The sequence below is a fragment of the Vombatus ursinus genome, unplaced genomic scaffold (genome assembly GCF_900497805.2).
Source record: "Vombatus ursinus unplaced genomic scaffold, bare-nosed wombat genome assembly UNPS02014772.1, whole genome shotgun sequence".
In the NCBI taxonomy this organism is placed as follows: domain Eukaryota; kingdom Metazoa; phylum Chordata; class Mammalia; order Diprotodontia; family Vombatidae; genus Vombatus; species Vombatus ursinus.
Window position 1 is genome coordinate 30876795 of NW_020954550.1, and position 25586 is coordinate 30902380.

General features: G+C 38.6%; 1 protein-coding gene across 3 annotated transcripts; it reads left to right on the plus strand.

Moving 5' to 3' along the window:
- The first annotated feature begins 449 nt into the window (after positions 1 to 449).
- On the plus strand, positions 450 to 25586 carry HMGCS1 (3-hydroxy-3-methylglutaryl-CoA synthase 1). Of its 3 annotated transcripts, XM_027863438.1 has the most exons (11): positions 455 to 547; positions 10104 to 10162; positions 16192 to 16649; positions 17125 to 17250; positions 17797 to 17961; positions 18509 to 18674; positions 20207 to 20377; positions 21341 to 21447; positions 22544 to 22669; positions 22868 to 23031; positions 23781 to 25586. In XM_027863438.1, the coding sequence occupies exons 3-11, from the start codon at positions 16202 to 16204 to the stop codon at positions 23868 to 23870; spliced, it is 1563 nt and encodes a 520-aa protein (XP_027719239.1). In that variant the 5' UTR covers positions 455 to 547; positions 10104 to 10162; positions 16192 to 16201; the 3' UTR covers positions 23871 to 25586. The 3 variants fall into 3 exon arrangements, with proteins under 3 accessions (XP_027719241.1, XP_027719240.1, XP_027719239.1); XM_027863440.1 differs by lacking the exon at positions 20207 to 20377 and having other exon boundaries at positions 450 to 547; XM_027863439.1 differs by lacking the exon at positions 10104 to 10162 and having other exon boundaries at positions 453 to 547.

Sequence of the window (25586 nt, forward strand, 5' to 3'; positions counted from 1 at the left end):
AGCGAGCCAGCTCCGGTTGCTAGGCAACCTGCCTGACTCCCAGGCGGGGACAGGACCCGCCCCCTCCACCCTCACTATCTCTCCCCAGCGGTGGGACGTATAGTCGCCATTGGCCTTCAAAGCCTCGCGTTGCCCTCTCATTGGCCGGAAGGCCCTCTCTCTCTGCTCCCGTTGGCTCTCGCAGCCTCTCGCCGCGTTACCATTGGCAGGCCTGCTCTCGGGCCACACGACGTCACTCCCTCACCCCACTTCCTCTGCTGCCCTAGCCTACACCCGCCTGGACCCGCCGTAGGGGGAAGCCCGCGTGAGACCACACCGCCTCCTGTCCCCTCTGATTGGCGAGAAGGGGCAAGGGAGGCGGCAGCCTCCAGACGGCTGCGCAGGCTGCGATTGGCGGCTGGAGCCGCCGCTCCGCCTTCCTACCGACTCTTAGTTATGAGGGAGTTGGGAGCCGGCGAGCTATAAAGGTGGCGGCGGAGGGGGAGACCACGCTCACTTCTCTCTTGGCGACTCCTCGTGTCCGGACCGAGTGTCCGGTCGCCCCTGGGTGAGTGCCCCGTGCGGGGTCAGAGTAGCAGCCCAGGGGCCGGAGGCTGCGCTGCCCGCGGGATGGAGGGAGCGGGTGATCAGTACCCTTGACTAGGCCCCGGGGAGCTGCGGTCCCGGCCGGGGCAAGGGCGGGCAGGGGCGCCGGGGTCAGGCCGGCCGCGGAGGAGCGGGGCGGGGCGCGGCCGGGCCGGTGTCCGCAGGAGCCTCCCACCTGCGGCTGAGTGTAGACAGCCAGGTCCAGACTCGGTGTGGATGAGGGTTAGGGGGAAAACGAGAAGCCGGCAAGGGAGGATGGATGGAGCGCCAGGGGCCGCTGGGCGAAGACGGGAGAGGGACCGCGCGGAAGGGGTCCTGCAAATATTGAGCGCCTACCGTGTGCCAGGCACCGGGCTGGGTCGCTGGAGAGATGGAGGACTTAATCAGCAAGTCAATTAAGCGCCTACTATGTACCGGGCACTGAGAGCGCTCTGAGGGACCAGACTTAGATGGAGAGATGGAGTGATCAATCACTAAGTAATTATTTAGTGCCTACTACGTGCCAGGCAGTGGGCTAGGCAACTGGGGTGTCTCGACTTAGCCGGAGAGGTGGAGGAATCAATCAGCAAGTATTTATTAAGCGCCCACCATGTGCCAGGCACTGTGCGGGCCCTGGGGAACCGAAGGTATCTGGAGAGATGGAGCCATCAATCTAAGTCATTGTTACAAGTCTCTTATGTATCAGACACTGAGGTAAGTCGATGGGGAAAACTAGGCTTAGACCAAGGGATTAGTCGGTAAGTGCCTACTGTATGCCAGGTGCGGTACTGAGTCTCTGGGCTGGGCAGGGCCCACCGGGTGAGGGAAAGAGGGAGATAACGAGGACAAATAATGAAACCTCTGCTTGCATGAGGAGCTTCCTTTTAATGGAGGAGACAAAGACATGTAAAGATGGGTTGGAGGTGAAAGGATGGGGGGATGGATTCAGTTGCATTCAGCAAGCATTTCCTAAGCTCCTGTTAGATGAGAAAGGTAGAGGATGGATGTCTTTCCTCTCCTTGAGGAGGGAGATTGGGTGGAGTTTGGAAGGTTATTGCACGTCAGGGAATGTCTTCCCATTGTAGTGGAAAAGTGGGATCCTGGTAAGGAGAGATGTAGACACTGAAAACTCAACACTCCCAAAATAGAACTCGATATTCTCCTTAACCTTTTCCTCTTTTTGTTGAGGGCACTAACATCCTTCCATTACCCAGGCTCAAAACCTCCATGTCATCCTCCCACCCTTCACAATTCCAATTTGTTTTCAAATCTTGTTGTTTCTACTACCTTCACAACTTTTCCTCTCATTTGTCCCGTTCTCTACACATAACAAATATGCCGCCTTAGTAGGGGTTACCTCTTTGATGATAGGGATAGTATCTTTTTCTTTGTATGCCAGGGTTTATTTAGTAAGTTGACTGGCACATAGTAAAAATCTGTGCAGGGGCAGCTAAGGGGCAAAATGAGGGGAGCACTGACCCAGAAATCAGGAGGACCTGAATTCAAATTCAACCTCAGACACTTACAAGCTGTGTGACCCTGAGCAAGCCCTTAATGCCTCAAAAAAAAAAAATTGTGTTGAATGGCACTGATACAAGTTTATTTGGAAGTAAAGTATCCTCAAGATAAAGACCTGAAATGTTAAGTTGGAAGGCCCTTAGTCTAAGCTAAACCTCCCACTCCACTTCAACCCTCTCTATCCTCTAGAATCTGTAGGTTCACTAGCTTCTTTTAGCTACCTTTTTACTCTTTTACAGGTTTATTCAGCATTCTGAAATATTGCTTCCTTCTTGGCTTCTTTACTTCGCTGAAATTAGTTGTGGCTTCTCTGAGTACATATTATATAGTAGCCTTGGGTAAAAATGAATGATTTTTAAGGAACATATATGAGCTGTCTTAGAAATTTGGTGATGCCTTAACTTGAAAGGTGGTATTATTTTAATCCCTCAGAGAAAAGAGACTTAGGGAACCAGTAATTTGAAATCTTAGAGTTTTTTTAGTTGGGCATTTTTTGGGAGGAATATTTGTATTTAGGTTATTATTCCTTGTTTTTCTGCTTTCATCTTCTTCAGCCCCTCCCTCTTACAGTGTGCCAACCTGCTCTAGTGCTGATGTTCTGAGTATTGTTTTTTATAAGTACTAACATTTATTGTGCCTAAACAGTATATAATGAAACAGTGGCAAAGTTCGTAGCAAATTAAGATGAAAATTCTATGGTAATACAGAGAATATTGATGTCTGTGTATATTTGACAAATCTCTTCTTTCAGATGGGATAAAAAAAACTTGTCAAGCATTTATTAAGCACCTACTGTATACGGGACCTCAGCCTAGGAGCTTGTCCAAAGACAAAAGTGAAATATCTGGCATTCTATAGGGGAGACAACATATATGTTATATATACACAGATAAACATAAAAGGTATTAGGGATGGGGGGCACTAGCAGCTCAGGAAGCATATAAGATGTCAAATTTGAACTAAATTTGAACAAAACTAGAAATGCTAAGAGGCAGAGATGAGGAGGAAGTGTGTTCCAGGCGTGGTGGACCACGTGTATGCAAAAGCACCAAAATGGGAGATGGAAACTATTGTGTGAGGAATATCAAGAAAAGTCCAGTTTGTCTGGATCATAGTGGAATGCAGGAAGGAGAGTGATGTATAGCAGACTGGAAAGATAAATTGAAGCCAGGTTGTAAAGGGCTTTAAATGCCAAACGGAGGAGTTTGTATTTGATTCTAAAGGAAACAGAGACTACTGGCCATGTGATAAGAATTGTGCTTTTGGAATATCAATTTGGCATCTATCTGTGTATGGTGGTTGGGTTGCTGTAGAGGTGGGAGCCTTGAGGCTAGGAGATCAATTATGAAGTTAATGCAGTGGTCTAGGCAAGAATTGACCCTTGTAGCATCCATAAGAATGGGGAGAAGGCGGCAGCTAGGTGGCGCAGTGGATAGAGCAAGGGTCCAGAAGTCAGGAGGAACTGAGTTCAAATCTGCCTTCAGACCAAACACTTGACACTTACTACCTGTGTGACCCTGGGCAGGTCACTTAACCCCAATTGCCTTGAAAAATAAATAAATAAGAATGGAGAGAAGGGTTTGTTTTGTTTTGATGAAATGTTAGGTGTTCTCTGATCACATTTAGGAAAAAAGATAGATGTGTCTATGGAATATAGGAAATCATATCAAAATGCATATTTTCCATGTCAATCAATTTGTGAATTCTTACTTTGAATATTTAAAACATGAGGGGATGGGGTCAGGGAGGTTAAGTCTGCTAGCAGGACAATGGAAGTTTCCCTTTGAAAGTTCTCTTAAAGCCCCTTGTAAATCTGCCCCATAACCTTTAGAGGGCAGTCCAATTCTAAGGATGTTTGCCTGGTGCTGTAACAGCTGGAGATAAAGTAGTGTTGTGCTTTGTCTGAAGCTAACCTCAATGGCACCCTCCTTTTCCAGATCTAGCTTGTATGAAACTTGAATATAAGATACTATGGTTAAGTTGGTAGTAGAGTGACAAGGATGTAAAGAGGAGTGATGGGGTTATTTAAATTACTGCAATTTTGTTTATTTATTTTTCCATACTTTATTTTTTGTGAGACAGTTTGGCCTGCCAGGTAGAGAGAGACTGTCCTTGGAGGCCAGAAGCTGATCTCCATCCAGGTCCGGCGTTTGCCACATACTAGATTAGACTGTAAGTTAAGGACAAGTTTCTTTAGGGGAGACAGATTCCAACTGATGTGTGATGTAATCATGCTCAGAAAAGAGTTATTTTTCAGAGTATATCCATAATACCTTTTTTTTTACTTTTTTGAAGCATTTGTTATTGTTTAGTCATTTCAGTTCTGTCTCTTTGCCACCTACCTGCCTTTTTGAACATATCTCATTTTAGAAATGCACATTCTTTGAGAGTTACCAAATGTATAATGCTATAATCTTTTTTTTCCCCTACCAAAATGCATTTTGGTCTTATTCCTGTTAATTATAGGATTAATTAGAGAAATTGAGTCAGATTTAGGGAAGGCATTGAAGTTTAGCTTAGAATAAAAGTTTTTGTAAAAAGGGCAGCTAGGTGGCACAGTGAATAAAGCATTGGCCCTGGAGTCAGAAGGACCTGGGTTCAAATCCAGTCTCAGACACTTACTAGCTTTGTGACCCTAGCTAGGCAAGTCACTTAACCCTGTTTGTCTCAGTTTCCTCATCTGTAAAATAAGCTGGAGAAGGAAATGGGAAACCACTCCAGTATCTTTGCCAAGAAAACCCCAAATGGGGTCATGAAGAGTTACACACAACCGAAAACAACTGAACAACAACAAAAATTGTTTAAAAAAAAAAGTAAAGGTTGGTAAAACCTTGGAGATCTTTGAATCAAAGTGAATTTGGGGGGTTTGCCTTATGCTGTAACCCTATGAGAGATTTATCACCTCAGCATCAGTTAACAGGTTATTATCGTAGTTGCTGACAGTGAATATAGTTGCATCATTCAGCATCCTTTTTTATTTTAAATTAATTTTTAGTTTTCAACATTCACATTTTGAGTTCTAATTTTTCTTCCCATCTGTCCCATTCCTCCACCTCCAAACAGCAGGCATTCTGAATACCCCTTCCCCGAATCTGCCCTCCTTTCTATCACTCCCCCCTTCTGTTTTCCTGTAGGGCAGGATAGATTTCTATACCCCGTTGCCTGTGTATCTTATTTCCCAGTTGCATGTAAAAACAATTTTTGATATTCGTTTTTAAAGTTTTGAGTTCCAATTTTAGCATCCTTTTTAGAAACAATCTAGCATGCATTCTTTGATCTGAGTTGTGTTTTCTTTGTGAGATTAATGAGTAACCTTAAAATTTTAGCAGTTAGAGAAAACTCAGAATGTTTACAGTTGGCCATCTACTTTAAAGAACTTAGAACCTGTTTTTAGAAGTCAGTGTACTTTGAGTTAGTTTTTCTTTTCTTTAACCCATTGAACAATTGACTTTGAAATGCTATTTTATTGAGTCATAGAATTTTTGAGCTGAAAGAGATGCTTACAAAAAAACTATAATTAAATAGTGTTCTACACTTTACAAATTGCTTTCACATACATATTCTTAATTGATTGAATGGAGCAAGTTAAGTGTATTTTCTCCATTTTACTGATGAGGAAGCATATGCAGGCTAAGTGGTTTATTCCAAAGTAACATAAATAGGAAGAGGAGATAAATCAAAATAAATTAATTAATTTAAAAAAAATAAATAGGAAGAGAAGCAAAGTTTTAGCATCCTATAGATTTAGAGTCAGAAGGAGCCTTAGAAATCATACAGTCTAATGCTCTCATCTTACAGATGAGGAAGCAGACCTGCAAGTTAAGATTTGGCAAGCAAAGGCTTTTAATGACCAGTATTTGGAATAGGCATGGTATGAAAGACTTGAAACTATAAAAGGTTAAACAGCAAAAAAGACTGCCATCTCTAGGTCTCTGAATTCTGCTATTTTCTAACTGCTTACAGAGTGACTTTGTGGAAGTTGCAATACTTTGTGCCTTCATTTCTTTATCCATGGAAAGGACATAATTAGTATTATAAACATTTAAGTTTAAGTGACTTCTCAAAAGTCACACAGTAAGCATCAGAGGCAGGATTTTGGTCTTCTGACTCATTTCATTGCATCTCCAAATACTGTGGTCTTTCCTCTGATTATTTTTCTACAGGACCTCTCAAAAATGGTATTACTCATGCAACTATTATAAATACTGAAATTAAGGCTATTTGTTCTTTAGTTGTCTAGAGAGGCATTGTAAAGTTGTGGGGAAATGGTTGAATTTGGAATCAGAAGTTTTGGGTTTGACATCTGTCCCTACCATTTAGTAGTTTTCTAATATTGGGTCAGTCTTTTAATCTCTTTGAGGCTCTTCCTTATGCATAAAATGTCTATGGAGGGTGGTACTGCCTGCTTTGCAGACTTGGTTCAAAGATGTCTAAAAACAAGTTGTTTAAGACCATAAAATTTAGGAGAGATGAAACATTTATGTACATGAGTAGACTACACCATTGTTAACAGGTTGAGAAGGAGATCATTAAGATGATCAGGGAAGCCACAGGAAAGCATGTAAGCTATTCCTTCAGGGATGCTTAGGGTTTTCAAGTAGGACGAGCAGTAAGATTCACTTACAGCTCAACAGGGAGAAACAGATCAGTGTGTGCATGCGTAGACAGTACTTCATGTCAGAGGTGGTTTTTTCACTCCTGGGAAAGGTGTCGTAGAAAACATTAATACTAACATAGTGGTCTGTGTTTAGAAACTAGTATGCCAGAAACACTTAATTAATAGGACATTCTCTAACCAAACCATTTCTAGCTTGGAGAAAGGGGTCCTAACAGGCATAGGCTTCTGTGCCTTCTGACATTACTGTCATAAGACAATTTTAGGTAACTGCTGTAGGAATCTTGAACAACAAAGACAAATTCTTAAAATGTAACCTGGGTTAACATTCCAGAATTAAGCGATTCTGTATCTATCCTCTTCTTCCTGGATCACTCTTGTTGAGGATTCCATGGGATTCCTTCTACAGATCTATATCAAGAATTCAAATTGAATAGGAAGCCATGAGAGTCTCTCTTTGAATGGAAGAGGGTTCTTCTCAGAAAATGGATGCTGTTTGCTGCCTTCAGGGGACAGAAGGAGGAGGAAATTGCCCTTAGATGAGTCTATATATCCTTTTTAGGAATGGGGAAAAAGTTAATGACTTTATTTCTTGAGAAACTAGAAGGGGAATTTTTAACAAGCTTCCACAAAGGGAGATTTCAGATTTATTATATGAATGGTGATCCATAAGGTTACTTGTTCAGCAGACAGTAGAAATAAACTGAGAAGAGAATTGGTTATGGTTCCTGGCTTTCATTTAAATATATTTTGAAAGAGCTTTTTGAGTCAGTCATGTAGCCAAAGGACAGAGACCGGAAGGAATCTGAAAATCTGTTGAGAGTATCTGAGTTTATACATAAGTAGGTTGGTTAGGTAGGAGGCTATATAAAAGGTGTAATTTATTTATGAGTACTATATAGTCTCAGCTTCCTTATTTATTAAACTGATTATTCTAACCATACTTCTCTGTACCTGTTTTTTCTCTCACTTCTATAATGCTTTATAACTCTAGAGTGACATTGTGGTGTAATTGAATAAAAACCTATTGACTTAACCCTGTTTCAGTTTTTCTCCATCATATTATTTAAAATAAAATTTAGAAAAATTTAGAAATGTAGTAAAATAAAATTTGGAAAAAATTTATTTAGAAAAAGTAAAATTCAGACTATTGACCTGCTTTTGCTACCTGACATTGCTCATTAATAAGAATAGTATTAATCATACTGAAGGGCCACAGCTGACTTGAGCTTTAGAGGAAGGAAAGAAAAGAATTGCAGGGATCAGGTACTTCCAGCCAGTACTACCTGTCCTTAAATAATACTCCCTCCCAAAGTTGGACAGGTTGCAGAATTAGGCCTCATCTCTTTCTTGAATGGCACCAGTCACCCACTTTGGGTATCTTCCTCTTTTTTGTTTTCTCATACTGTTTATCAATATTGAATTGATAATTGAATGAAGGGCAAATGAGTGCCCTGAAGTAAATATCATTTGGATGCCTGGACAAAATTTCTTCAAAAAGAAGCAATATTATTTACTATTAGGTTGAAATGAAGAATTTCTTTGTCTGAAACATGGCTTCCTGTGTAGTCTGTTTATTAGCTATAATTTACAGATTGGATAGACAGGATTTTTCAAGAGAGATAGAGGAAATCCTCGGGTATATTGGGTGAACCCCACTGTGGTCGATTTATTGGAAGACATGGGCAGAAGTTGACAGCATAAGAAGGATGAGTTAGCTAGTATCTGGTTATCTGCATTGTTGTTGTAGGGATAGAATACATGAAATAATATAAAGATCTACTGAAAGTTGAAAAATAATGAATAGATCAGATTTTAAATCTTCTGAAGTCACCGAAGGGGTTAGAAGGGCTGGGGTGAGGACGGGAAGTGAAGAAGGGAACTAGTATTTGTTAAGTACATACTATGTGCCAGACACTGGGCTAAGTGCTTTACAAAGATTATCTCATTTGATTCTTAGTGTTATATTATCCCCATTTTACAGCTGGGGAAACTGAAGCAGAGGTTAAGTAACTTGCCCAAAGTCACACAGCTAGTAAGTGTCTGAGGCTGGATTTGAACTCAGAACTTTGTGACTCCAGGCTAATCACTCTACTGAAGATTCTCTTCACCTCTAGTATACATGCTAGAGTGGACATTACTGTCTCCCCAGCCTCCCAGCTCTAAGTTCTTCAGAAACAGGATATTTCAACTTACAACATTAGGTGATATGTTGTTTTTTAGATTTAGTTGATGAACAAAAGAAGGTAATTAGCTTTACTATGAATACCTATAAGGAGTTGTTAAATAATTTAAGAACTTGTTATAGCCTTCATTTAAGTAATTAAAGTTTTCAGGGAATTACGAAGTAGTCAAGCTATTTCATTTGTTAGATTTAGCAATAATCTAGTGAGGGACCAAGAGAGAACTTAATATTTTTTGAGAATTCTGGCCACTTTTTTCATGTAATTGAAATAGATTGAGTACTGAGCTAAAGAAGTCTCCTAAAGCATTACCTTGCCATTTTACTTCTACATAAAGTATGGATGAGTCTTATGTATCTTGGTGCAGACATAGATCCTGATTCTTATCTCATGCTATCAGGCTTAAGGAAAAGAAAAAATAAAATAATTACTCTGGGAATAAAAGTGGCAATGCTGCACCCAAAAAAAGACATAAAGGTAATGAAGGTCTGGACTGTTCTAATTGACTTATTTTATTTTGCCTTGAATACTTTTGCTAGAAAAATGCTATCCAGCTTAAAGTCATGTGAAGTATAGCAGTATTCAGCTGTTAATTGAAAAATTACCACATTAAAAAAGACTCTTAGGGCTGGAAGGGAACTTTGGAGGTCATCTAGTCCAACCCCCATGCTTTGATAAGCATCTTTTCTGCTGGATATCCAGTTACTGAAGACCTCCAGTGAATGGGAACTACTTCCTGAGCCAGTCCATTTCACTTTTAGGATAGGTCTCATTGTTGGTTTGAAATCTAATTGTGCTTCTTCGTGATTTTTACCTAATATTCCTGGATTTGCCGTCTAGACCCAAGCAACCACATGACAAGTTCAGATAGTTGAACTATCATGTCCACTTTAAGTCTTTGCAATACTTTCCTCTTTCTCTGTCCTTTCTCCACTTGACACATTTCCCTTTATCAATTCTATCACTCCTTTCTCAGTGTCATGCTGGAGTCATACTCAGTTTTCGAATTAAATCTACTGTTTTCCTTGAGGTCTAAAATTATTGTAAATGTAAGATGTGTGGGTTCCTCTGACCTTGTTTGGTTAGTAATTGAAATCAAACCATATTCCATGTACTCTAGTTAAATGATAAAGTATTTATTCTAGTCAAAATAGTTTTGAATTTGAGGGGTTTTTTAATGTGAATGGTGATTTGTGACTTTAAAAATTTTATGAAATTTCTAGTGCTTGGAAAAGGAGACAGTGACAGACCTGGAGACTGAAGTCCTCTATCCCTCAAACAGGTATGTCAGTCCTACTAATTTGCTAGATCCTGATACTCTTCTAAGGTAATAAAAGAAATCTTTTGCTTTGATTAAAGAGGAAAAATATTCATTCTGGAGTAGTGACTTATGTATAGGCTTCACATGTAGTTAAAAGACACACATACAGAACAGCACCACCAAAAAAGCCTTTTCCATGTTTCCCCTAGTCTTTGAAAAATGTGTTAATGCATGTTTCATTTATTGGAATGACTGTTCTTGTGTTGTTTTTCTTAGTCTTCTGTTCTGAGGCTGGATCAAATAGATCGTATTTGGAGTTGAAGGAGTGTTAGTTTCTAGTCAATTAGTCCAACTCCTTACTTTACAGATAAGGAGACTGAGGCCTAGAGGTGAAGTAACATGCCCAAGGCCCCACAGTTAAGTAATTAGTAGAGCCAGGTATAAGTTGGGAAAATGTTAAGGTTCATCTGTTGAGGACATTTTATTGAGGGCGTGGTTCAAAAAAACAAAATAGCAAAATGTGAGCACTTATATTATTTGTTTAGTAACATTACTGGTAAATATCTTATTAATGTTCCTTTTTCTCTTTTTTTGTATGATGGAAAGAATATTAAATGTCAAGTTAGGCACTCACAAGTCTTGTGACTTGGACTTTTAAATGTAACCTCGAGGTCTTGATTTCGTCACTTCTGGTTAGACAAGTGATTTCTGCAATTCTGCAATTTTTTTTAAAGGGCCCTGTTTGTCCCTTCAGTCTAGTTATCTTACGTACATTTACCTTTATTCCGTCATGAATCAGAAGAAACACTGCTTTATATTATATACATATAGTAGCTGTGCTTTGGGTAATGTTCTTGAAGGTAAGGCAAATACAAACACTTGTTGTAGACTATATGTACTTGTCCAAAACTTTGAAGAAGTTAAATATGTATTATATTTTATCAAACCAGGTATTCAAGTATGTGTTCTCACTGTTTTCTGATTGAGTTGAAACATTATATTGCAGAAGAGCTCTCTTCATACAACTTCGTTCTTGCAATCAGTTTCTTGTGTGATTATATATGTATGATATTTGATGTATAATACGGGTATTAGATTAAGCCCCTAGAGTAGTACTTCCCAACCTTTATAATTTTAAGGAAAATTCCTAATTAGCTACAGTGCAGGAGGTGAAGAGGTGAGAAGATACACTCTGGTCCACTGATCAAAAACAGGCTTTAGGGAGAATGGTAAAAATAGTATGTCAATAGACGATTCCAGACTAAAATGATAGAGAAAGGACACAGGACACAAAACTTGGAAACATTTGGGGACAGAGGAGGGGAGCTGTTGATCATCTTTATTCAGTGATTTTACCACCCCTTCACCTGAGCTCAGATTCAAAGGGGTTGTTGTTATTCAGTTGTTTTCAGTCACGTCTGACTCTTCATGTGATCCTACTTGGGGTTTTCTTGGCAAAGATACTAGAATGGTTTGCCATTTCCTTCTCCACCCGAGACAAACTTGCCCAGGGTCACACAGCAAGTGAATGTCTGGGAAGCTAGATTTGAAAGGCCCTGCACTCTGTCCACCTTGTTGCAAAAGCGTAGGGTAGGAGAAACATAGATTGTTAAGGCGGTGCAGGGCACACGGTGGGAAGGAGTCAAAGTTGCATGGAATAGCATTCTTTGAAATGTACTGGTATGCTCAGATTTGCATGTGATGGCACAAAACTGGTGGGGAAAAATGGTGTAATCAAGTTGTTTATTTTAGTTCCAAGATGAAATTTCAAGAATAAAAAAAAATCACTTTATCTAGGCAGCTACATGGCATAGTGAATAGGGTGCCAGGCCTAGATTCAGGAAAACATGAGTTCATATCCAGTCTCAAGCAATTACTATCTGTGTGACCTTGGACAAATCACTTAACCTCTGTTTGCCAGTGTATGTAGTGTTTTAAGGTTTGCCAAACACCTTATATTTGTTCTGCATTTGATTTATAGTACTGCACATTCAGTTACAGATTCTTGATTCTTTCAAACTCCATGAATGATGACTGCCTTACTGTTGTAATGAACCTAGTTCCTCCCAGAGAAAATTCCCAGGCAAAGTCTGTACTTCTTTTATGGTACATAGAATGATAGAGTTGGTGTCAGAAACTTAGTTCAAATCCTGGCTCTGCCACTTAACCTTGTGTGACCGTGCACAAGTCACTTATGAAGGGGTTGGATTAAATGACCTTGTAGCTGGTGTCTTCCAGCTAAATTCATGCTGGTATACTTGGTTTTTCTGTAATAACCAAAGTTTTATTGCAGTATTTCTAAAGTCTGGAACCCTTGGTTTTAGTTAACTGAGGTTTCTGCCTTGCTGAGTGCTAACCCTTTAAATATCACAACGTTAAACTTTGAAAAGTGGAATTCTTTCTAGACGTCTCATAAGGCAGTATATGATTACCATATGAGTAAGAGAGACAAGATGTGTTAAAGTTCAGAGGAATGTGAAATCGTGGTGGGATAGAAGACAGCATTTGGGGGAAGAGTATTAAGACCTGAAAATCGTGGAGGGTTTGGAAAGAGGAAAGTGGAACATCCAAGTAGGAGAAACTAAACCACAGGTGTCAGGGGCAGGAAAAACTGTTGGCAACAGTGAATAGACTATTTTACTTGGAAGGAGTGGAGGGTGTATAAAAGTTGGTCAAACCAGCTAGGGCCTGTTCTTGATGACACTTTGACTGCATCAGAGTTTATTTGGTGAAACTGGTTCCTTAGTATCTGAGGGGATGGGGATAAGGAGATAAAAGACTTAGACTATAGGAATATTTTACCCAAAGAAGTTAGCCTAGAAAGCCTTGTCACTCATACACTGATAGTATTGAGCAGAACAGAAAAGATTCTCTTAAATAAACTGTAATTAAGGAATAGAAACCTAAAGAAATTATCAGTGTCCCTCTCCTCCTCCTTTTGGGGATTTGTTCTACTCTACACCCATTTGGTTTTGTTGCTATTGGAAAAGCTTATTTGCATTTGTTTTTGTTACTTAAGCCAGAATGAAGAAATCCTTAGCTCCCCTTCTCAGCAGGTTTCTGAGTTGTGTTTTGTTTGAACTCAACCAACGTTCTTTTCCTTTTTTAAGTGAATGGCACCTGTTTAAACCACATTGTTCATGGAAGAGGATAGAAGCAGAATAGATTTATTTGTCATTTAGTTTGGCAGATAATTTCATTCAGCCTGTAGACCCAATTTTGCTTCCTCAAGGAAATTTCACTTGCCATTTTCATGAAATAATTGGAATAAATAATCCGAAGTTGCATCACATAGTTGTTGCTAGCAAAGAACTTGTTAAAGCTCAAGCTGTAGAACCTTAGACTTTTTGTATAAAGTTATCAGCTCAGTAGTTGGATAGATTTGTAGCCGATTACTCAGTCATACTGAGAGTGTCTGTCAATGCCTGAAAGGTGGGTGGAAGCAGTTCTCTGGCACTGTGACGTAAGGCAGGTCTGTACTTAGCTCTGCTGTCAAACACTTAAATTTTTTAGCAGCTTCCAGACAGGGGTTTCTAACATAAGAGATGTCTTTCACATTTTCATGTGATGGCACAAAACCAGCAGAAGGAAATGGTGGAATCAAGTTATTTTAGATCCAAGATGAAATTTCAGTCGTTGAAAAAAGTCACTTTTTCCAGGCAGCTACAAGGCACAGTGAATAGAGTGTTGGTCCTGTTTTCAGGAATATCCAAGTTCAAATCCAGCCTTAGACACTAGCTCTGTATGACTGTGGGCAAGTTATTTAACCCGTTTACCCCAGCTTCCTCAACTATAAAATGAGGATAATAATAGTATCTATCTTAAAGGTTAATTTTGAGGATCGAATGAGATAATCTCTGTAAAGCTCTTAGCACAGTCCCTGGTCTACAGTAGGCACTATATAAACGCTAGCTCTTATTATGAACACTTCACACAGGAAGTGGGGAATGTGTTGGGGGGGAGGGGAAGACCACATTTGACCGTGGCTTATATTAAAAAAAAATAAGAATTACTATTTCAGCTAATTAATCATAGTTTTGAGAGACAGTGTAGTATAATGGTTAGTGGACCAGCCTAAAGTCATGAAGACCTGAGTTTAAGTCCTTTATCACATACTTGTTGAGTGACCATGAATGGTCAAATCACTAAATCTCTCAGTGCCTTGGGCAACTCTGTTTTAAATTGAAATATCAGAGACCAGGTTCATCTGCATCTTCATTGATTCTGAGTGTGGTCCAGGTTTGACCTGGTACTTTGTTTGTTAAAATATAAGTGGAAGATAGGAAGATTGGGATACACTGTATTCTGCATTCACCATACACATTTTAAGTGTCTTGTCCAGGACTTTGAGTACCAAAGTTTAGAAGTCATTTTCACACTAGAACACATCCCAAGGAGAGGTACCATGATTGTGAGGGTTCTTTTGCAGCATGTCATAGGAAAAGTAGAAGGAGTTGACTTGGAAAGGATATGAAAAGAAATAAAAAGGAATGAATAGCTATTTTAAAGGGCTAATGTATAGAGGGAGAAGACTTATTTTGTGTTTGCTTAGAGGGCAGAATTATATTGAAAAGTAGGAAGGCTGATTTCTGATAATTTTAAAAACTCTTTCTTTATCAGTTAAAGCATCTAATAGTGGAACTGGCTAGCCACACAGTGGTGAAATCCCATTGTGAGTGCATTGTAGGATCTCTGCACCAATACAATGCTGAGGTGCAAAGTAGGAGAGTACTTAGTTTCAGCTTTCCAGAAGTTTTATCATCTAGCTGAAAAGACAATGCATATACACAGAGCTAAACAATACAAGGAACAATTTGATTAAATAGCAGATTAAAGTGGGGCAGACAATAAATGCTGTAGGTTTTCAAAAGACAGGCACTATACCAGACCAACCAAAGAGCAACTTCTGTCCAACTGGACTAGCATTCTATTACCTGGGCAGCAGGTACCCAGCAATGTACTGCTGCTGGACCCATGGAACTCTTACACTGGCTAGGATCTTGGAACCCATCCTTTTATTTTATAAATGGGAGAACTGAGGTCTAGAAGCCTTAAATGACTTTTTCAAAATTGTACTATAGAAAACCAGTAAGTCTACAGTGCCTGGAAGAGTATGGCACCAATGTGGCATGAAGTTTTGGAACCAAATGGAAATCTGGCAGAATGGTGGTAAATAGCCAATTTCCTTTGTGATAATATACTCCCATTTGTCCTTAGGGAATATTTTCTTGTTAATTGAATATCCTGGTTAATTAAGAATTGACATATTACTTAATGTTAGTGGATGGTTTTGAAAGAATTAGAATAATGTTGAATATTACTTTTCCTGTAACTGCAATGTTAACATAGGTAGAGAAGGTGTAAGAGATTTTTTTTTTTACTTGAATCTTTTGAGCTATCCTGTAAGATGTCTTTTTTTTTTTTAAATTCCTGATGATTTTTAGTTTTGGTGAAGAGAATTTTGATAAGATAACATCACCAGCAATGTGTTCTAAATACTTAGAAGAACACAGCCAGTTAATTAACTCACTCTCAAAATGGTGCTTATCACTAGACTTTTGAGTTCCATAAAATGTGAGTTGTTTTGATCTAGCACGAACAACTTGTGCTGTCATTGTTAACAATAGACAATAGAAACAAACTTCTCTTGTCTAGAATAGAACTGAACTCTTATTCTACCATTGCTACATTTCATTTTATGATTGGGAATAAATTGGTCATTGACTTACTTGTAAGAGGTCTTGGTGATCCCTTCATTTCTTTATAGCATAGCAGACATTCTTCTAGACAACCTTTAGAAATGTAATTCCAAGGATCCCCCAGATTTACAGTAGCCTTCGTAGATAGAATTTGTTCTGAGTAATAGAATTTTTCATGTAATTAGTTGCTTTCTTCATATAGTATTTAAAATAAATAACTGAATAAAAATTACTAGATTAAACAGTTTTTAAAGTGGTTAAAATATTAGTTTCTTGGGTGTATATATTTATTTGGAAATTAGGCTACAAGTTACTAAAGTCAGACTGTTTATTTTTTTTTTCCTTTTTAAGCTCTTTCATCATGCCTGGGTCCCTCCCTTTGAATGCAGAAGCCTGCTGGCCAAAAGATGTGGGAATTGTTGCCCTGGAGATCTATTTTCCTTCTCAATATGTCGATCAAGTAGAGTTGGAAAAGTATGATGGTGTTGGTGCTGGAAAGTATACCATTGGTTTGGGCCAGGCCAAAATGGGTTTCTGTACAGATAGAGAAGATATCAACTCACTGTGCTTGACTGTGGTACAGAAGCTTATGGAGAGAAACAATCTTTCCTATGATTGCATTGGAAGGCTAGAAGTTGGAACAGAGACAATCATTGATAAGTCCAAGTCAGTAAAGACAAATTTAATGCAACTATTTGAAGAATCGGGGAATACAGACATAGAAGGAATCGATACAACCAACGCATGCTATGGAGGCACCGCTGCAGTCTTCAACGCTGTTAACTGGATCGAATCTAGTTCCTGGGATGGTATGTTTGTTATGTGTCCCTTAGCTAGAAAAATTCTTTATTTGGCAAATAGTCCTTGCTATTTTCTTATAGAAAAGCTACCTGCAAGATTTTTTTTAATTGCTTACTGTTTCAGTACCTTGAGAGTGATTACTACAAACTTTTAGCACATGTGGCTTGTGTAGTTTATTCATTCGGACAAATTGGTAATTTAAAAGTTTTAGCAGCAACATTTTTTTGCTTCTTTCACAACTTCTTTAGGAAACTGTTTATTTGCTTAAGGTAGAGGGTAGTTGGGTTGAAATGCATGTAGCTGGGGTGGCTAGGGGGCACAGTGGATAGAGCTCTGGCCTTGGAGTCAGAAGGACCTGAGTTCAAATCCAGTCTCAGACACTTGACACTTACTAGCTGTGTGACCATGGGCAAGAAAAGAAATGCATGCAGCTTTTTGATAGTGATTGTCTTTGAACTTAAACTTATAAAAATTGTATCACAGGACGTTATGCTCTGGTAGTTGCTGGAGATATTGCTGTATATGCCACAGGAAATGCTAGACCAACAGGTGGAGCTGGAGCTGTGGCTATGTTAATTGGCCCAAATGCACCTTTAATCTTAGAGCGAGGTGAGTCTGTTGGGGGAGAAGGGGAGACCTTAATTTTTGTAGTGGTTAGAAGCTGAAGCATATTTGCGTACTTGTGAGTGATTAAATTTTAATGCTTTTGTGCCTAAATGTTAATGGTTATGATGACTCATTTCCTTTAAATAAATGGGAAAGCAGTTATTAAATGCTTACTATGCACTAGTGTGCTAAATGAAGACTGAATTCTCCTTGATGTTGCCTTTCAGTTAGGTATTCAGGGCTTAGCATAGTGCTTGGAACATAGTAGAAGCTTAATAAATGCTTGCTGACTTGACTTCTTTCAGATGGGGCAGATTTATGTCTTACAAGTAAATAAACTAAATATACTGCAAAATGAATGTTTGGTATAATTCTTGGGAGTAGTTATACACTCCATAGGGTTTGTATCAAGATTCATATACATACTAGGGTGGTGGGGCTGTGCCAGCATTGTCCAGCTGATTAAAGAAAAGCTGTTGTTGGTAGACTGTCTCTTAAAACATACATTTATGAGAAGCAGAAATAGATGTCATCTTACTTGTATCGTAGGACTTCGTGGGACACACATGCAACATGCCTATGACTTTTACAAGCCTGATATGCTATCTGAATATCCCGTAGTTGATGGTAAACTGTCTATCCAGTGCTACCTTAGTGCATTAGATCGCTGCTATGCTGTCTACCGAAATAAGATTCGTGCCAAATGGCAGAAAGGTAGGTTTCATTCTTATTGAGCTTGTCTACCTGTTGTGGTGCAACAGTAAACATGATTTGGGGGCCAAAAAATGCATGGCTATCTGAAATGATATGCTATCTGGATTTCTAGAATCAAATGTTTATTGATAAGGTAGAGCATTGCATGAGGCAGTAACACTCCTTCCCACTTTTTTATTTGACTTTTGAGTAATTTAAGAGGGATATATGGGTTTTTTTGTTGTTGTTTAATTGCAGTGGAACAGCAGTAGATACAGTGATTGGGTTGAACACTCCTTACAGTTTGTAGAAAAAGCACTTATTGGACATAGAGTAATATGATAGAAATCATGAAGCATTTTATTCTTAACATGCTTTTAGATGCACCTCTAATTAGGTGCATCTAAATCCTCAGATAAGTATTTCATAATGTTGCTAGTTGCTGTTGTTTTCCATTGCGCTGTGGCTAAAAACAAAACTGCAATCAAGTCCCAACTGTATTAGCCAAAATCTGAGAATTAGTGGCATCTCAGTTTCATACTTTTCTCGGACCATTTCTCTGTTTCAGAAGGAAATGATAGAGATTTTACCTTGAATGACTTTGGCTTCATGATTTTTCATTCACCATACTGTAAACTGGTTCAGAAGTCTCTAGCTCGGTTGTTGCTGAATGACTTCCTCAGTGACCAGAACAGAGACAAAAGTGGCATGTACAGTGGCCTAGAAGCCTTTGGGTAAGATGAGTTATTAGTTTTTTTCCTTTTACATTAAAACATTTATAGCTTCAGAATATACTCCAGTACTAGGTTTCTAATTCTGCTTTCTTTTCTCTGCATCACTTTGTATATCTTACCTTTTTTTTTTTCTTTTGGTGTTCATATATGTCATTTCTTTTGTTTTTATGTACCACAACTTGTTCATCTACTCCTTTCATATATTTTCTTAACTCTACTTTAATCTATATTACTTTAACTGTTCAGTGGAAATTGTTCCTTAAGTGGCCTCAAATTCTCTCTGAATTTGACAGGACACCTATTATCTTTTTTGTGAAGCAGAGAACTTTCTCTCTCTTTCTCTCTCTCTCTCTGTCGCTCATTCCCTACCTTTTAGATATTTCTTTGAGTCTCCTTTGTCAGTTATTCTTGTCAAGAGCTCATTTATTCCTCAAGACTTTTTTTCTTATTTTTCTGCTCTTCTATTGCTTTTGTAATGATTCCCACCTCAGTACTTCTAGCCTTGACTTCTCACCTGGACTCGAGACCAGTGTTTCTAGTTGTCTGATTTGGATATTCTGAGGTCATTTCATCATATCCCAAAAGAATCTCCAGGCCTTTACTTCCACCTCCTCCATTCTCTCAAATAAAAACAGACTTGCTCTCTCAGGTACCCCATTTGTCAGTAGTATTACTGTCCTCCTAACCTACTCTTTTTGAACTCTATGTCATCTTTGGTAGTTCCCCATATAAGAGGAAGTCATATGATGATAGAACTAGAAAGGACAGAGAATTGCCAAGACCTGTCCCCTTTGATGAAGAAACTGAGGTACAGAGGTTGTGATTTGCCCTCATGTAACTTGTTGGCAGATATGGCCCTTTTACTCCTGCAATTACAAATGCAGTAGTCTCCCAGATGCTGTCCCCCACCCCCTTCACTTCATCCTGCCCATGAATGCCAGATTGATCTTCTTTTCAGTTTTCATTATGTTCTTTTCTTGATCAGAAACCCAAAGTGACTCACTCTTTTGCTGCTACATCAGGACTAACCTCTTCCACCTGACCTTAAAGCTTTCCATGGTCTAGCTTTCCACCCAATTTCAATTCTCAACTATTCCTTGACATACACCTTGCCTTTGGTTCAAGCTATCTTTTCCACTTGGAATACTTTTTTCACTCCCCCTAGGTTCTACCCATGGTTTGAGACCCATCTCATATCTCACTTTCCAACATGAGCATTTCTGAGTTTTCCAGATCATGCTGGTTTTATTGTTGTTGCTGCTGAACTCCCAATTATTTTTATAGCTGGTACCCACACATTAATAATTTATTCTGTAATTGTTTCATATATCTTATCTCCCTGACTAAACCTAAACTGCATAGCATCTGCTACATTGCTGGGATGTAGCATACATTCCAATAAATGCTTTATTGATTGAGTTAAAAAGAGAAAAACTTAAGTTTATTGAATTTTAGACCCATTTTCTAACATATTCTTCTGAGATCTGTGTCTTAATGTGACTGAGTTTTTCTAAACTTTGCTTTATTAATAGGGATGTTAAACTCGAAGATACCTACTTTGATAGAGATGTGGAAAAGGCATTTATGAAGGCCAGTGCTGATCTCTTTAATCAGAAAACCAAAGCATCTTTGCTTGTATCCAATCAGAATGGAAACATGTATACACCTTCAGTTTATGGCTCCCTTGCCTCTGTCCTAGCACAGTAAGCATAAATTCTAGTTTTAAAAATTGTACTTATGCCTAAATCCAGGTTGGCCAGTTATATTAAAAGGTCATATGCCCTTGCTTCTTTGTTGTCCTCAGAAAAACATATATATTGTTCACTCCTGTCTTTTAGACGTTTTATTATCTGAAATCTGAATATAGCTACTGAACAGTTTAGTTGTAGTCTTTGTAAACTCTTGGGCATAGAAGCAGTGAACTAAAGTGACCATATTGGATATAGACTAATGAAATTGTATGTCATTAAATAAAAGAAATTATCAGTACATATAATAATAAGACTAATCTTGTCCTTAGGAGCTTGAAGGGAATTTAGACCGTGTTGATTCAGAATTATAATTTCTTACCCAATTTTCACAATTGGACTGAATGAAATTTTTCATTTGGGAAAAAAAATATTCCTCTAATCAAATAGTTAATTAGAAGACATAAAGATTTGTGTGGGTGACATCTGGAAAATAGACTGTCAGAGTAAGAGGAGACTCTGAAACAGGCAAGATATTAAAAAAAAACCCACCTTTTCAAACTCAGCCAGCAGTCAGTTCTACTTTAAGTTTGGTACAACAAAGGACTGAATTCCGCGTAGTCTTCAACTATAATACCTTCTGAACTTGTGGTCATATACAGGTAACACCGCATAACTGCTTTTCTGACTCATTCATTCCTGACCTTTATTGAGCGCAATAGCTTGCCAGACAACAGTACAACTGGTTTAGAGTATAATAATTTACTTGGTCTTAGTTTTGTGGCAGTGAGTGTTTAGACTTTTCAGGAGCCAGAATTGGAAAATTTCATTTCCAGCTTGTTTGCCCTGATATTACAACATTAAATTCAATCCATAAATTTATGAATATGAACATTTTGGCCCATAGTTTTTACTCACACTTATCTGGGTTTGGGGCAATTGTGTGATTTTGCTAACAGCTCTCTTTCATCTGTATAGGTTCACACCTCAGCAGTTGGCAGGGCAAAGGATTGGAGTCTTTTCCTATGGATCTGGTTTTGCTGCTACGTTATACTCTCTTAAAGTTACACAAGATGCCACTCCGGGTAAGTATTTAATTCATTTTAAAAATTTCTCCTATGTGTAAGGTTTGTTTAGTTTGTCCACTTAATTGTTTACTGAAACAGTGGATGGCATTGAGGTGGCACCTATCAGGATAAAGGACAGCAAGAGCAGAGTTCTTATTTAGTCTTGGCAAGAGGATGCTATTGGAATCACAGTGCCTCTCCTACACACGCTTTTTTATATTTTCATCTTGATCTTTTTCTTTACCAATTTTTATTACAGTGCAAGTACTATGTGCAACCTAAGGATTTCTGCAGGCCACATGTTGACTTAGAAGACTACAAATTAACATATCTGTTTTATTATGTGTATGTGTGTCACACACACACACACACACACACACACACACACACACTTAAATATTTCCCAATTACTCTTCCTTCCGGTTCAGGTCTGACTTGCTGGCTGTGGCTGTACCACAGGTTGTATGTTTGACACCTTTGGTGTACTAGTTACCTAGCTGCTTATGCCTTCCAACATTTAACTACCTTTGAGAAATAATTTGATTCCTTTTTCCTTAGCCTCTAGACAGTGATGTGATAGTGGCCAGCCACTCTGCTGTCTTTTCAATTCAAGCCCTCTAATCAGGGAGAGACAGCTGAGGGTGTTAAAAGGTGTTGAGTACCAAAAACTGAGTCAGTCAGCTTGGTGATGAGATGTCATGTGATCAACTTATCTTGGGGGAAGGCCCAGTGTTCCCTGGAGTAGAACCAGGCAGGGCTGCTGAATGGGCATCCTTAACTACAGTAATATCTTAACTCTGCACTAATGGTAAGCTCTCGTGGTGTGAATAACCTCCAAAAAGATTTTGCTTGACTTTGAGAATGAGTTACCTGACTTATGCAGAAGATTTATTGTGTGTAGGTGTTGGTGTACTACAACTAATTTGAATACATTCATTTGCTGCAAAGGCACTTGAAGAATGTGTGGGCTAGATGGATGTTCTAATAAACCTTGTATTTGGCTAGAAAAAAAAAAAATGTGGGCTATTGAGAAAATTTTGGCCAAAACTTAAAAGTAGGCCAGGGATTAATTCTTGTTGAGTCACTTATTAACGGTAATAATTTTTTGTTGCAGGATCTGCCCTGGATAAACTAACAATGAGCTTATGTGACCTGAAAACAAGGCTTGACTCAAGAACCTGTGTTGCCCCAGATGTCTTTGCTGAAAACATGAAGCTCCGAGAAGAAAGTCATCACTTGGGTAAAGATTTTTGTGTTACAGTTTTCCATTTAAAAAAAAAAAACCAACTTGGCAGAATGAGCTTTCCTAATTTATCTGAAAATCAGCTAATTATAAGAAGTAGCAGAGAGCAGCTATGTGATAGTACTATTTAAGATTGAGAGTCACCTAGTAAAATGGTTTTTATTAATTGTTTCTTATTTGTGTCCCCTTTGGTAGTCAACTACATTCCCCAAGGTTCAGTGGATACTCTTTTTGAAGGAACTTGGTACTTAGTTAGAGTGGACGAAAAGCACCGAAGGACTTATGCTCGTCGTCCATCTCCAAATGATGGCACTCTGGATGCGGGGGCTGGGCTTGTACATTCAAGCACAGCAGCTGAGGTAAGGGTTATTGCCACTACCCTAAGGAATGAATTCTCTGGGATGGTCATAAGGGAAGGGGGAAAAAGATAAGAAGCTCATAAAGGGATGTTTGTCCTAGGCCAGGGATGGGGAACCTGTGACCTTTGTCTCGTATGACCAACAAAATGATTTCTCTTCTCAAATCTAAGTTATTTGGGAATAAGAAGACATAATCTGAAGTCTAAGTGAGCGTTTGGGGCTTTTCTGTATGAGAACAAACTCATGATCTCTTTCTCTAAGATAAGTCCTGGACCTGATCCTTTAAACTTTAGGGTGCTTTGTTTCTTGCCCTTTTTTTAAAGCCTGTATACTATATTTCAAGAAATCATAAATGAAAAATACCCAGTTCTATTAAAATGACAGGACAGAGTGGAGATAGATAGCACCCACAATCTCTTCCTTAAAGAAACCACAAAAGGAAAAGTACCAGAAATGTTAATAGCCACAATCCAGAACTCCTATTGTCACAGAAAAAATACTGCAAATATCCAGAATGAAGCATTTGAAGTACTGAGAAACCAGTTCAGAAACACAAGACTTGGTAGCTTTTTCTCTTTTAAAAAAGAGAGAGAGTTGGTCTTGGAATACAAATAAAGTGTGAGTATACATGTTTGGTTTATCAGCATAAAAACCTGCAAAATTAGTATCTGAAAGGTAAAGCATTTGCTAGGTTATCCTGCTTTCAGATACATTTGTAAAAGCTTATTTTTCTTTTTTCTTTTTAAAAGCATATTCCTAGCCCTGCTAAGAAAGTGCCAAGGCTCCCTGCAACAACAGCAGAACCTGAAGCAGCTACCATTAGTAATGGAGAGCACTGAATTACCTCTGTGAGGTGGAAGACTCCAGTGTGGGGAGGGGGCCGGGGAGTGTGGGGAGGGGAAGAACAGGACATCTGGGAAAAACTTAAAGGGATTACATGTTGCCTAAATTTTGATGTGTCTTACTTGGAGCCTGGAAACTATCGTGTACTTCTGAAAGTCTTTGTTTAGTTCATTTTGCTGACATGCTTCCTGTTGTGATTACATAACACTAAAATAGCATGGATGTATTTGGAATGATGTTAAGGGCTCTGTAAACCTTCATACTTCTTCAGCTGTTTGTAAGCATGAAGTTCAGCTTTTGATGTGGTCATACAAATGTTGTGCAGATCTGGCAGAAGAAAATGTAGATGTCACTAGACAGCCTTCGATTTTTTAATAGATAAATATTTTTAAATAGCATTAAGCAAGACTGCTAAAAGCGCCTTCAGTTTTTGAAATAAAACTTGAGGGATTTTTTTAAAATGTGGTTTACATAAGCCCTATGAAAATGGCAAGACCGGATAAATTTTATAAGTAAGGTAGAAAACGAAGTTTTAGGAAAGTAATACTATTTACTCTATTTGAATTGAGCCCCAGGAGTGACCAGAAGTCAGGATAATGGTCTTTGTGAACTAAAGAATAGTGATCTTGAACGAGCTCTTTCTGGAGAGACCTTTGTGGCATGTGGCATCTTTGGTAGGAACAATTCTTGTCCCTGTGCCAGCTTTGGTCATCGGTTTTGAATAGTGCTTGAGATCTGTAAGGAGGCTAATGGTGTTACAGTTCTTTGTACCTTATTTTAACTCGAGGTGTGTGTGGTTGCTGGAAAAGTACCTTTTACAAGCATGACCTTCATTGTTAACTTGAATAAAAGGGGAGAAGGTAGCAATTATAACATTAGTAGAATTACTCTCCAGTATTACAGATTTTAACTTCAAAAACTGACAATCTAAATCCATGATGATTTTTCATCAAAAGTAAAATCATTGATATGACTCGAGTTGTTTCCTGGTCCTTGAAAAAAGAGAATTCAGAATTCTCCATCACTGTCATGCAATCTGATTTGTGAAGCTTCCTTTAAGACTTTCACTTAGAAAACTATGTACCCCACAAAGGAAAAATGTCATAGAACGAACAATATGTCAGAATGAACAAAAAGACTTTTTGGACAGTTATGTAGGCCCGCTTGGTGCTGAACTACAACATGAGCCTTATTAGGTTACAAAAATACAGAGGTAGTTGGAACTAATGTACAGAACTAATTTTTAATACTTTATTTTGTTAAATTCTGTGAAGTTTCAGTTACCTATTACAAACTTGCACAAACGACATGAAATGTAATGTTTCAGATTACAAGGTAATGCGTGATGTGTTTGTAAATTATTCTTGTCTAATATTAACTAGTAGCTTTTCTTTTTTTGATTTGTACAGTCAAAAGCAAGTTAAAATGACTTCATTTTAACACATGCTGATGTAGATTAATGATGTAAGTTCTGATTTAAAGATTGGTGGGGAAATGGTGCATGCAATGCTTTTGGAAGTGTTTGGGGGTTAGAAATGTTCTGAAAAGAGTAATTTAATTTCTGGGTGCCAAGAGAATTGGGTGAATGAAAGTTCATTGCCGGCAATGGACAGACCTAGTATACCACTGGCACAGAATATTAACTCTATACACTTCATTAAGGATGAGGTGAATAACTTTGAAATAAAGTTTTGAGAGAAATTTCAAACATA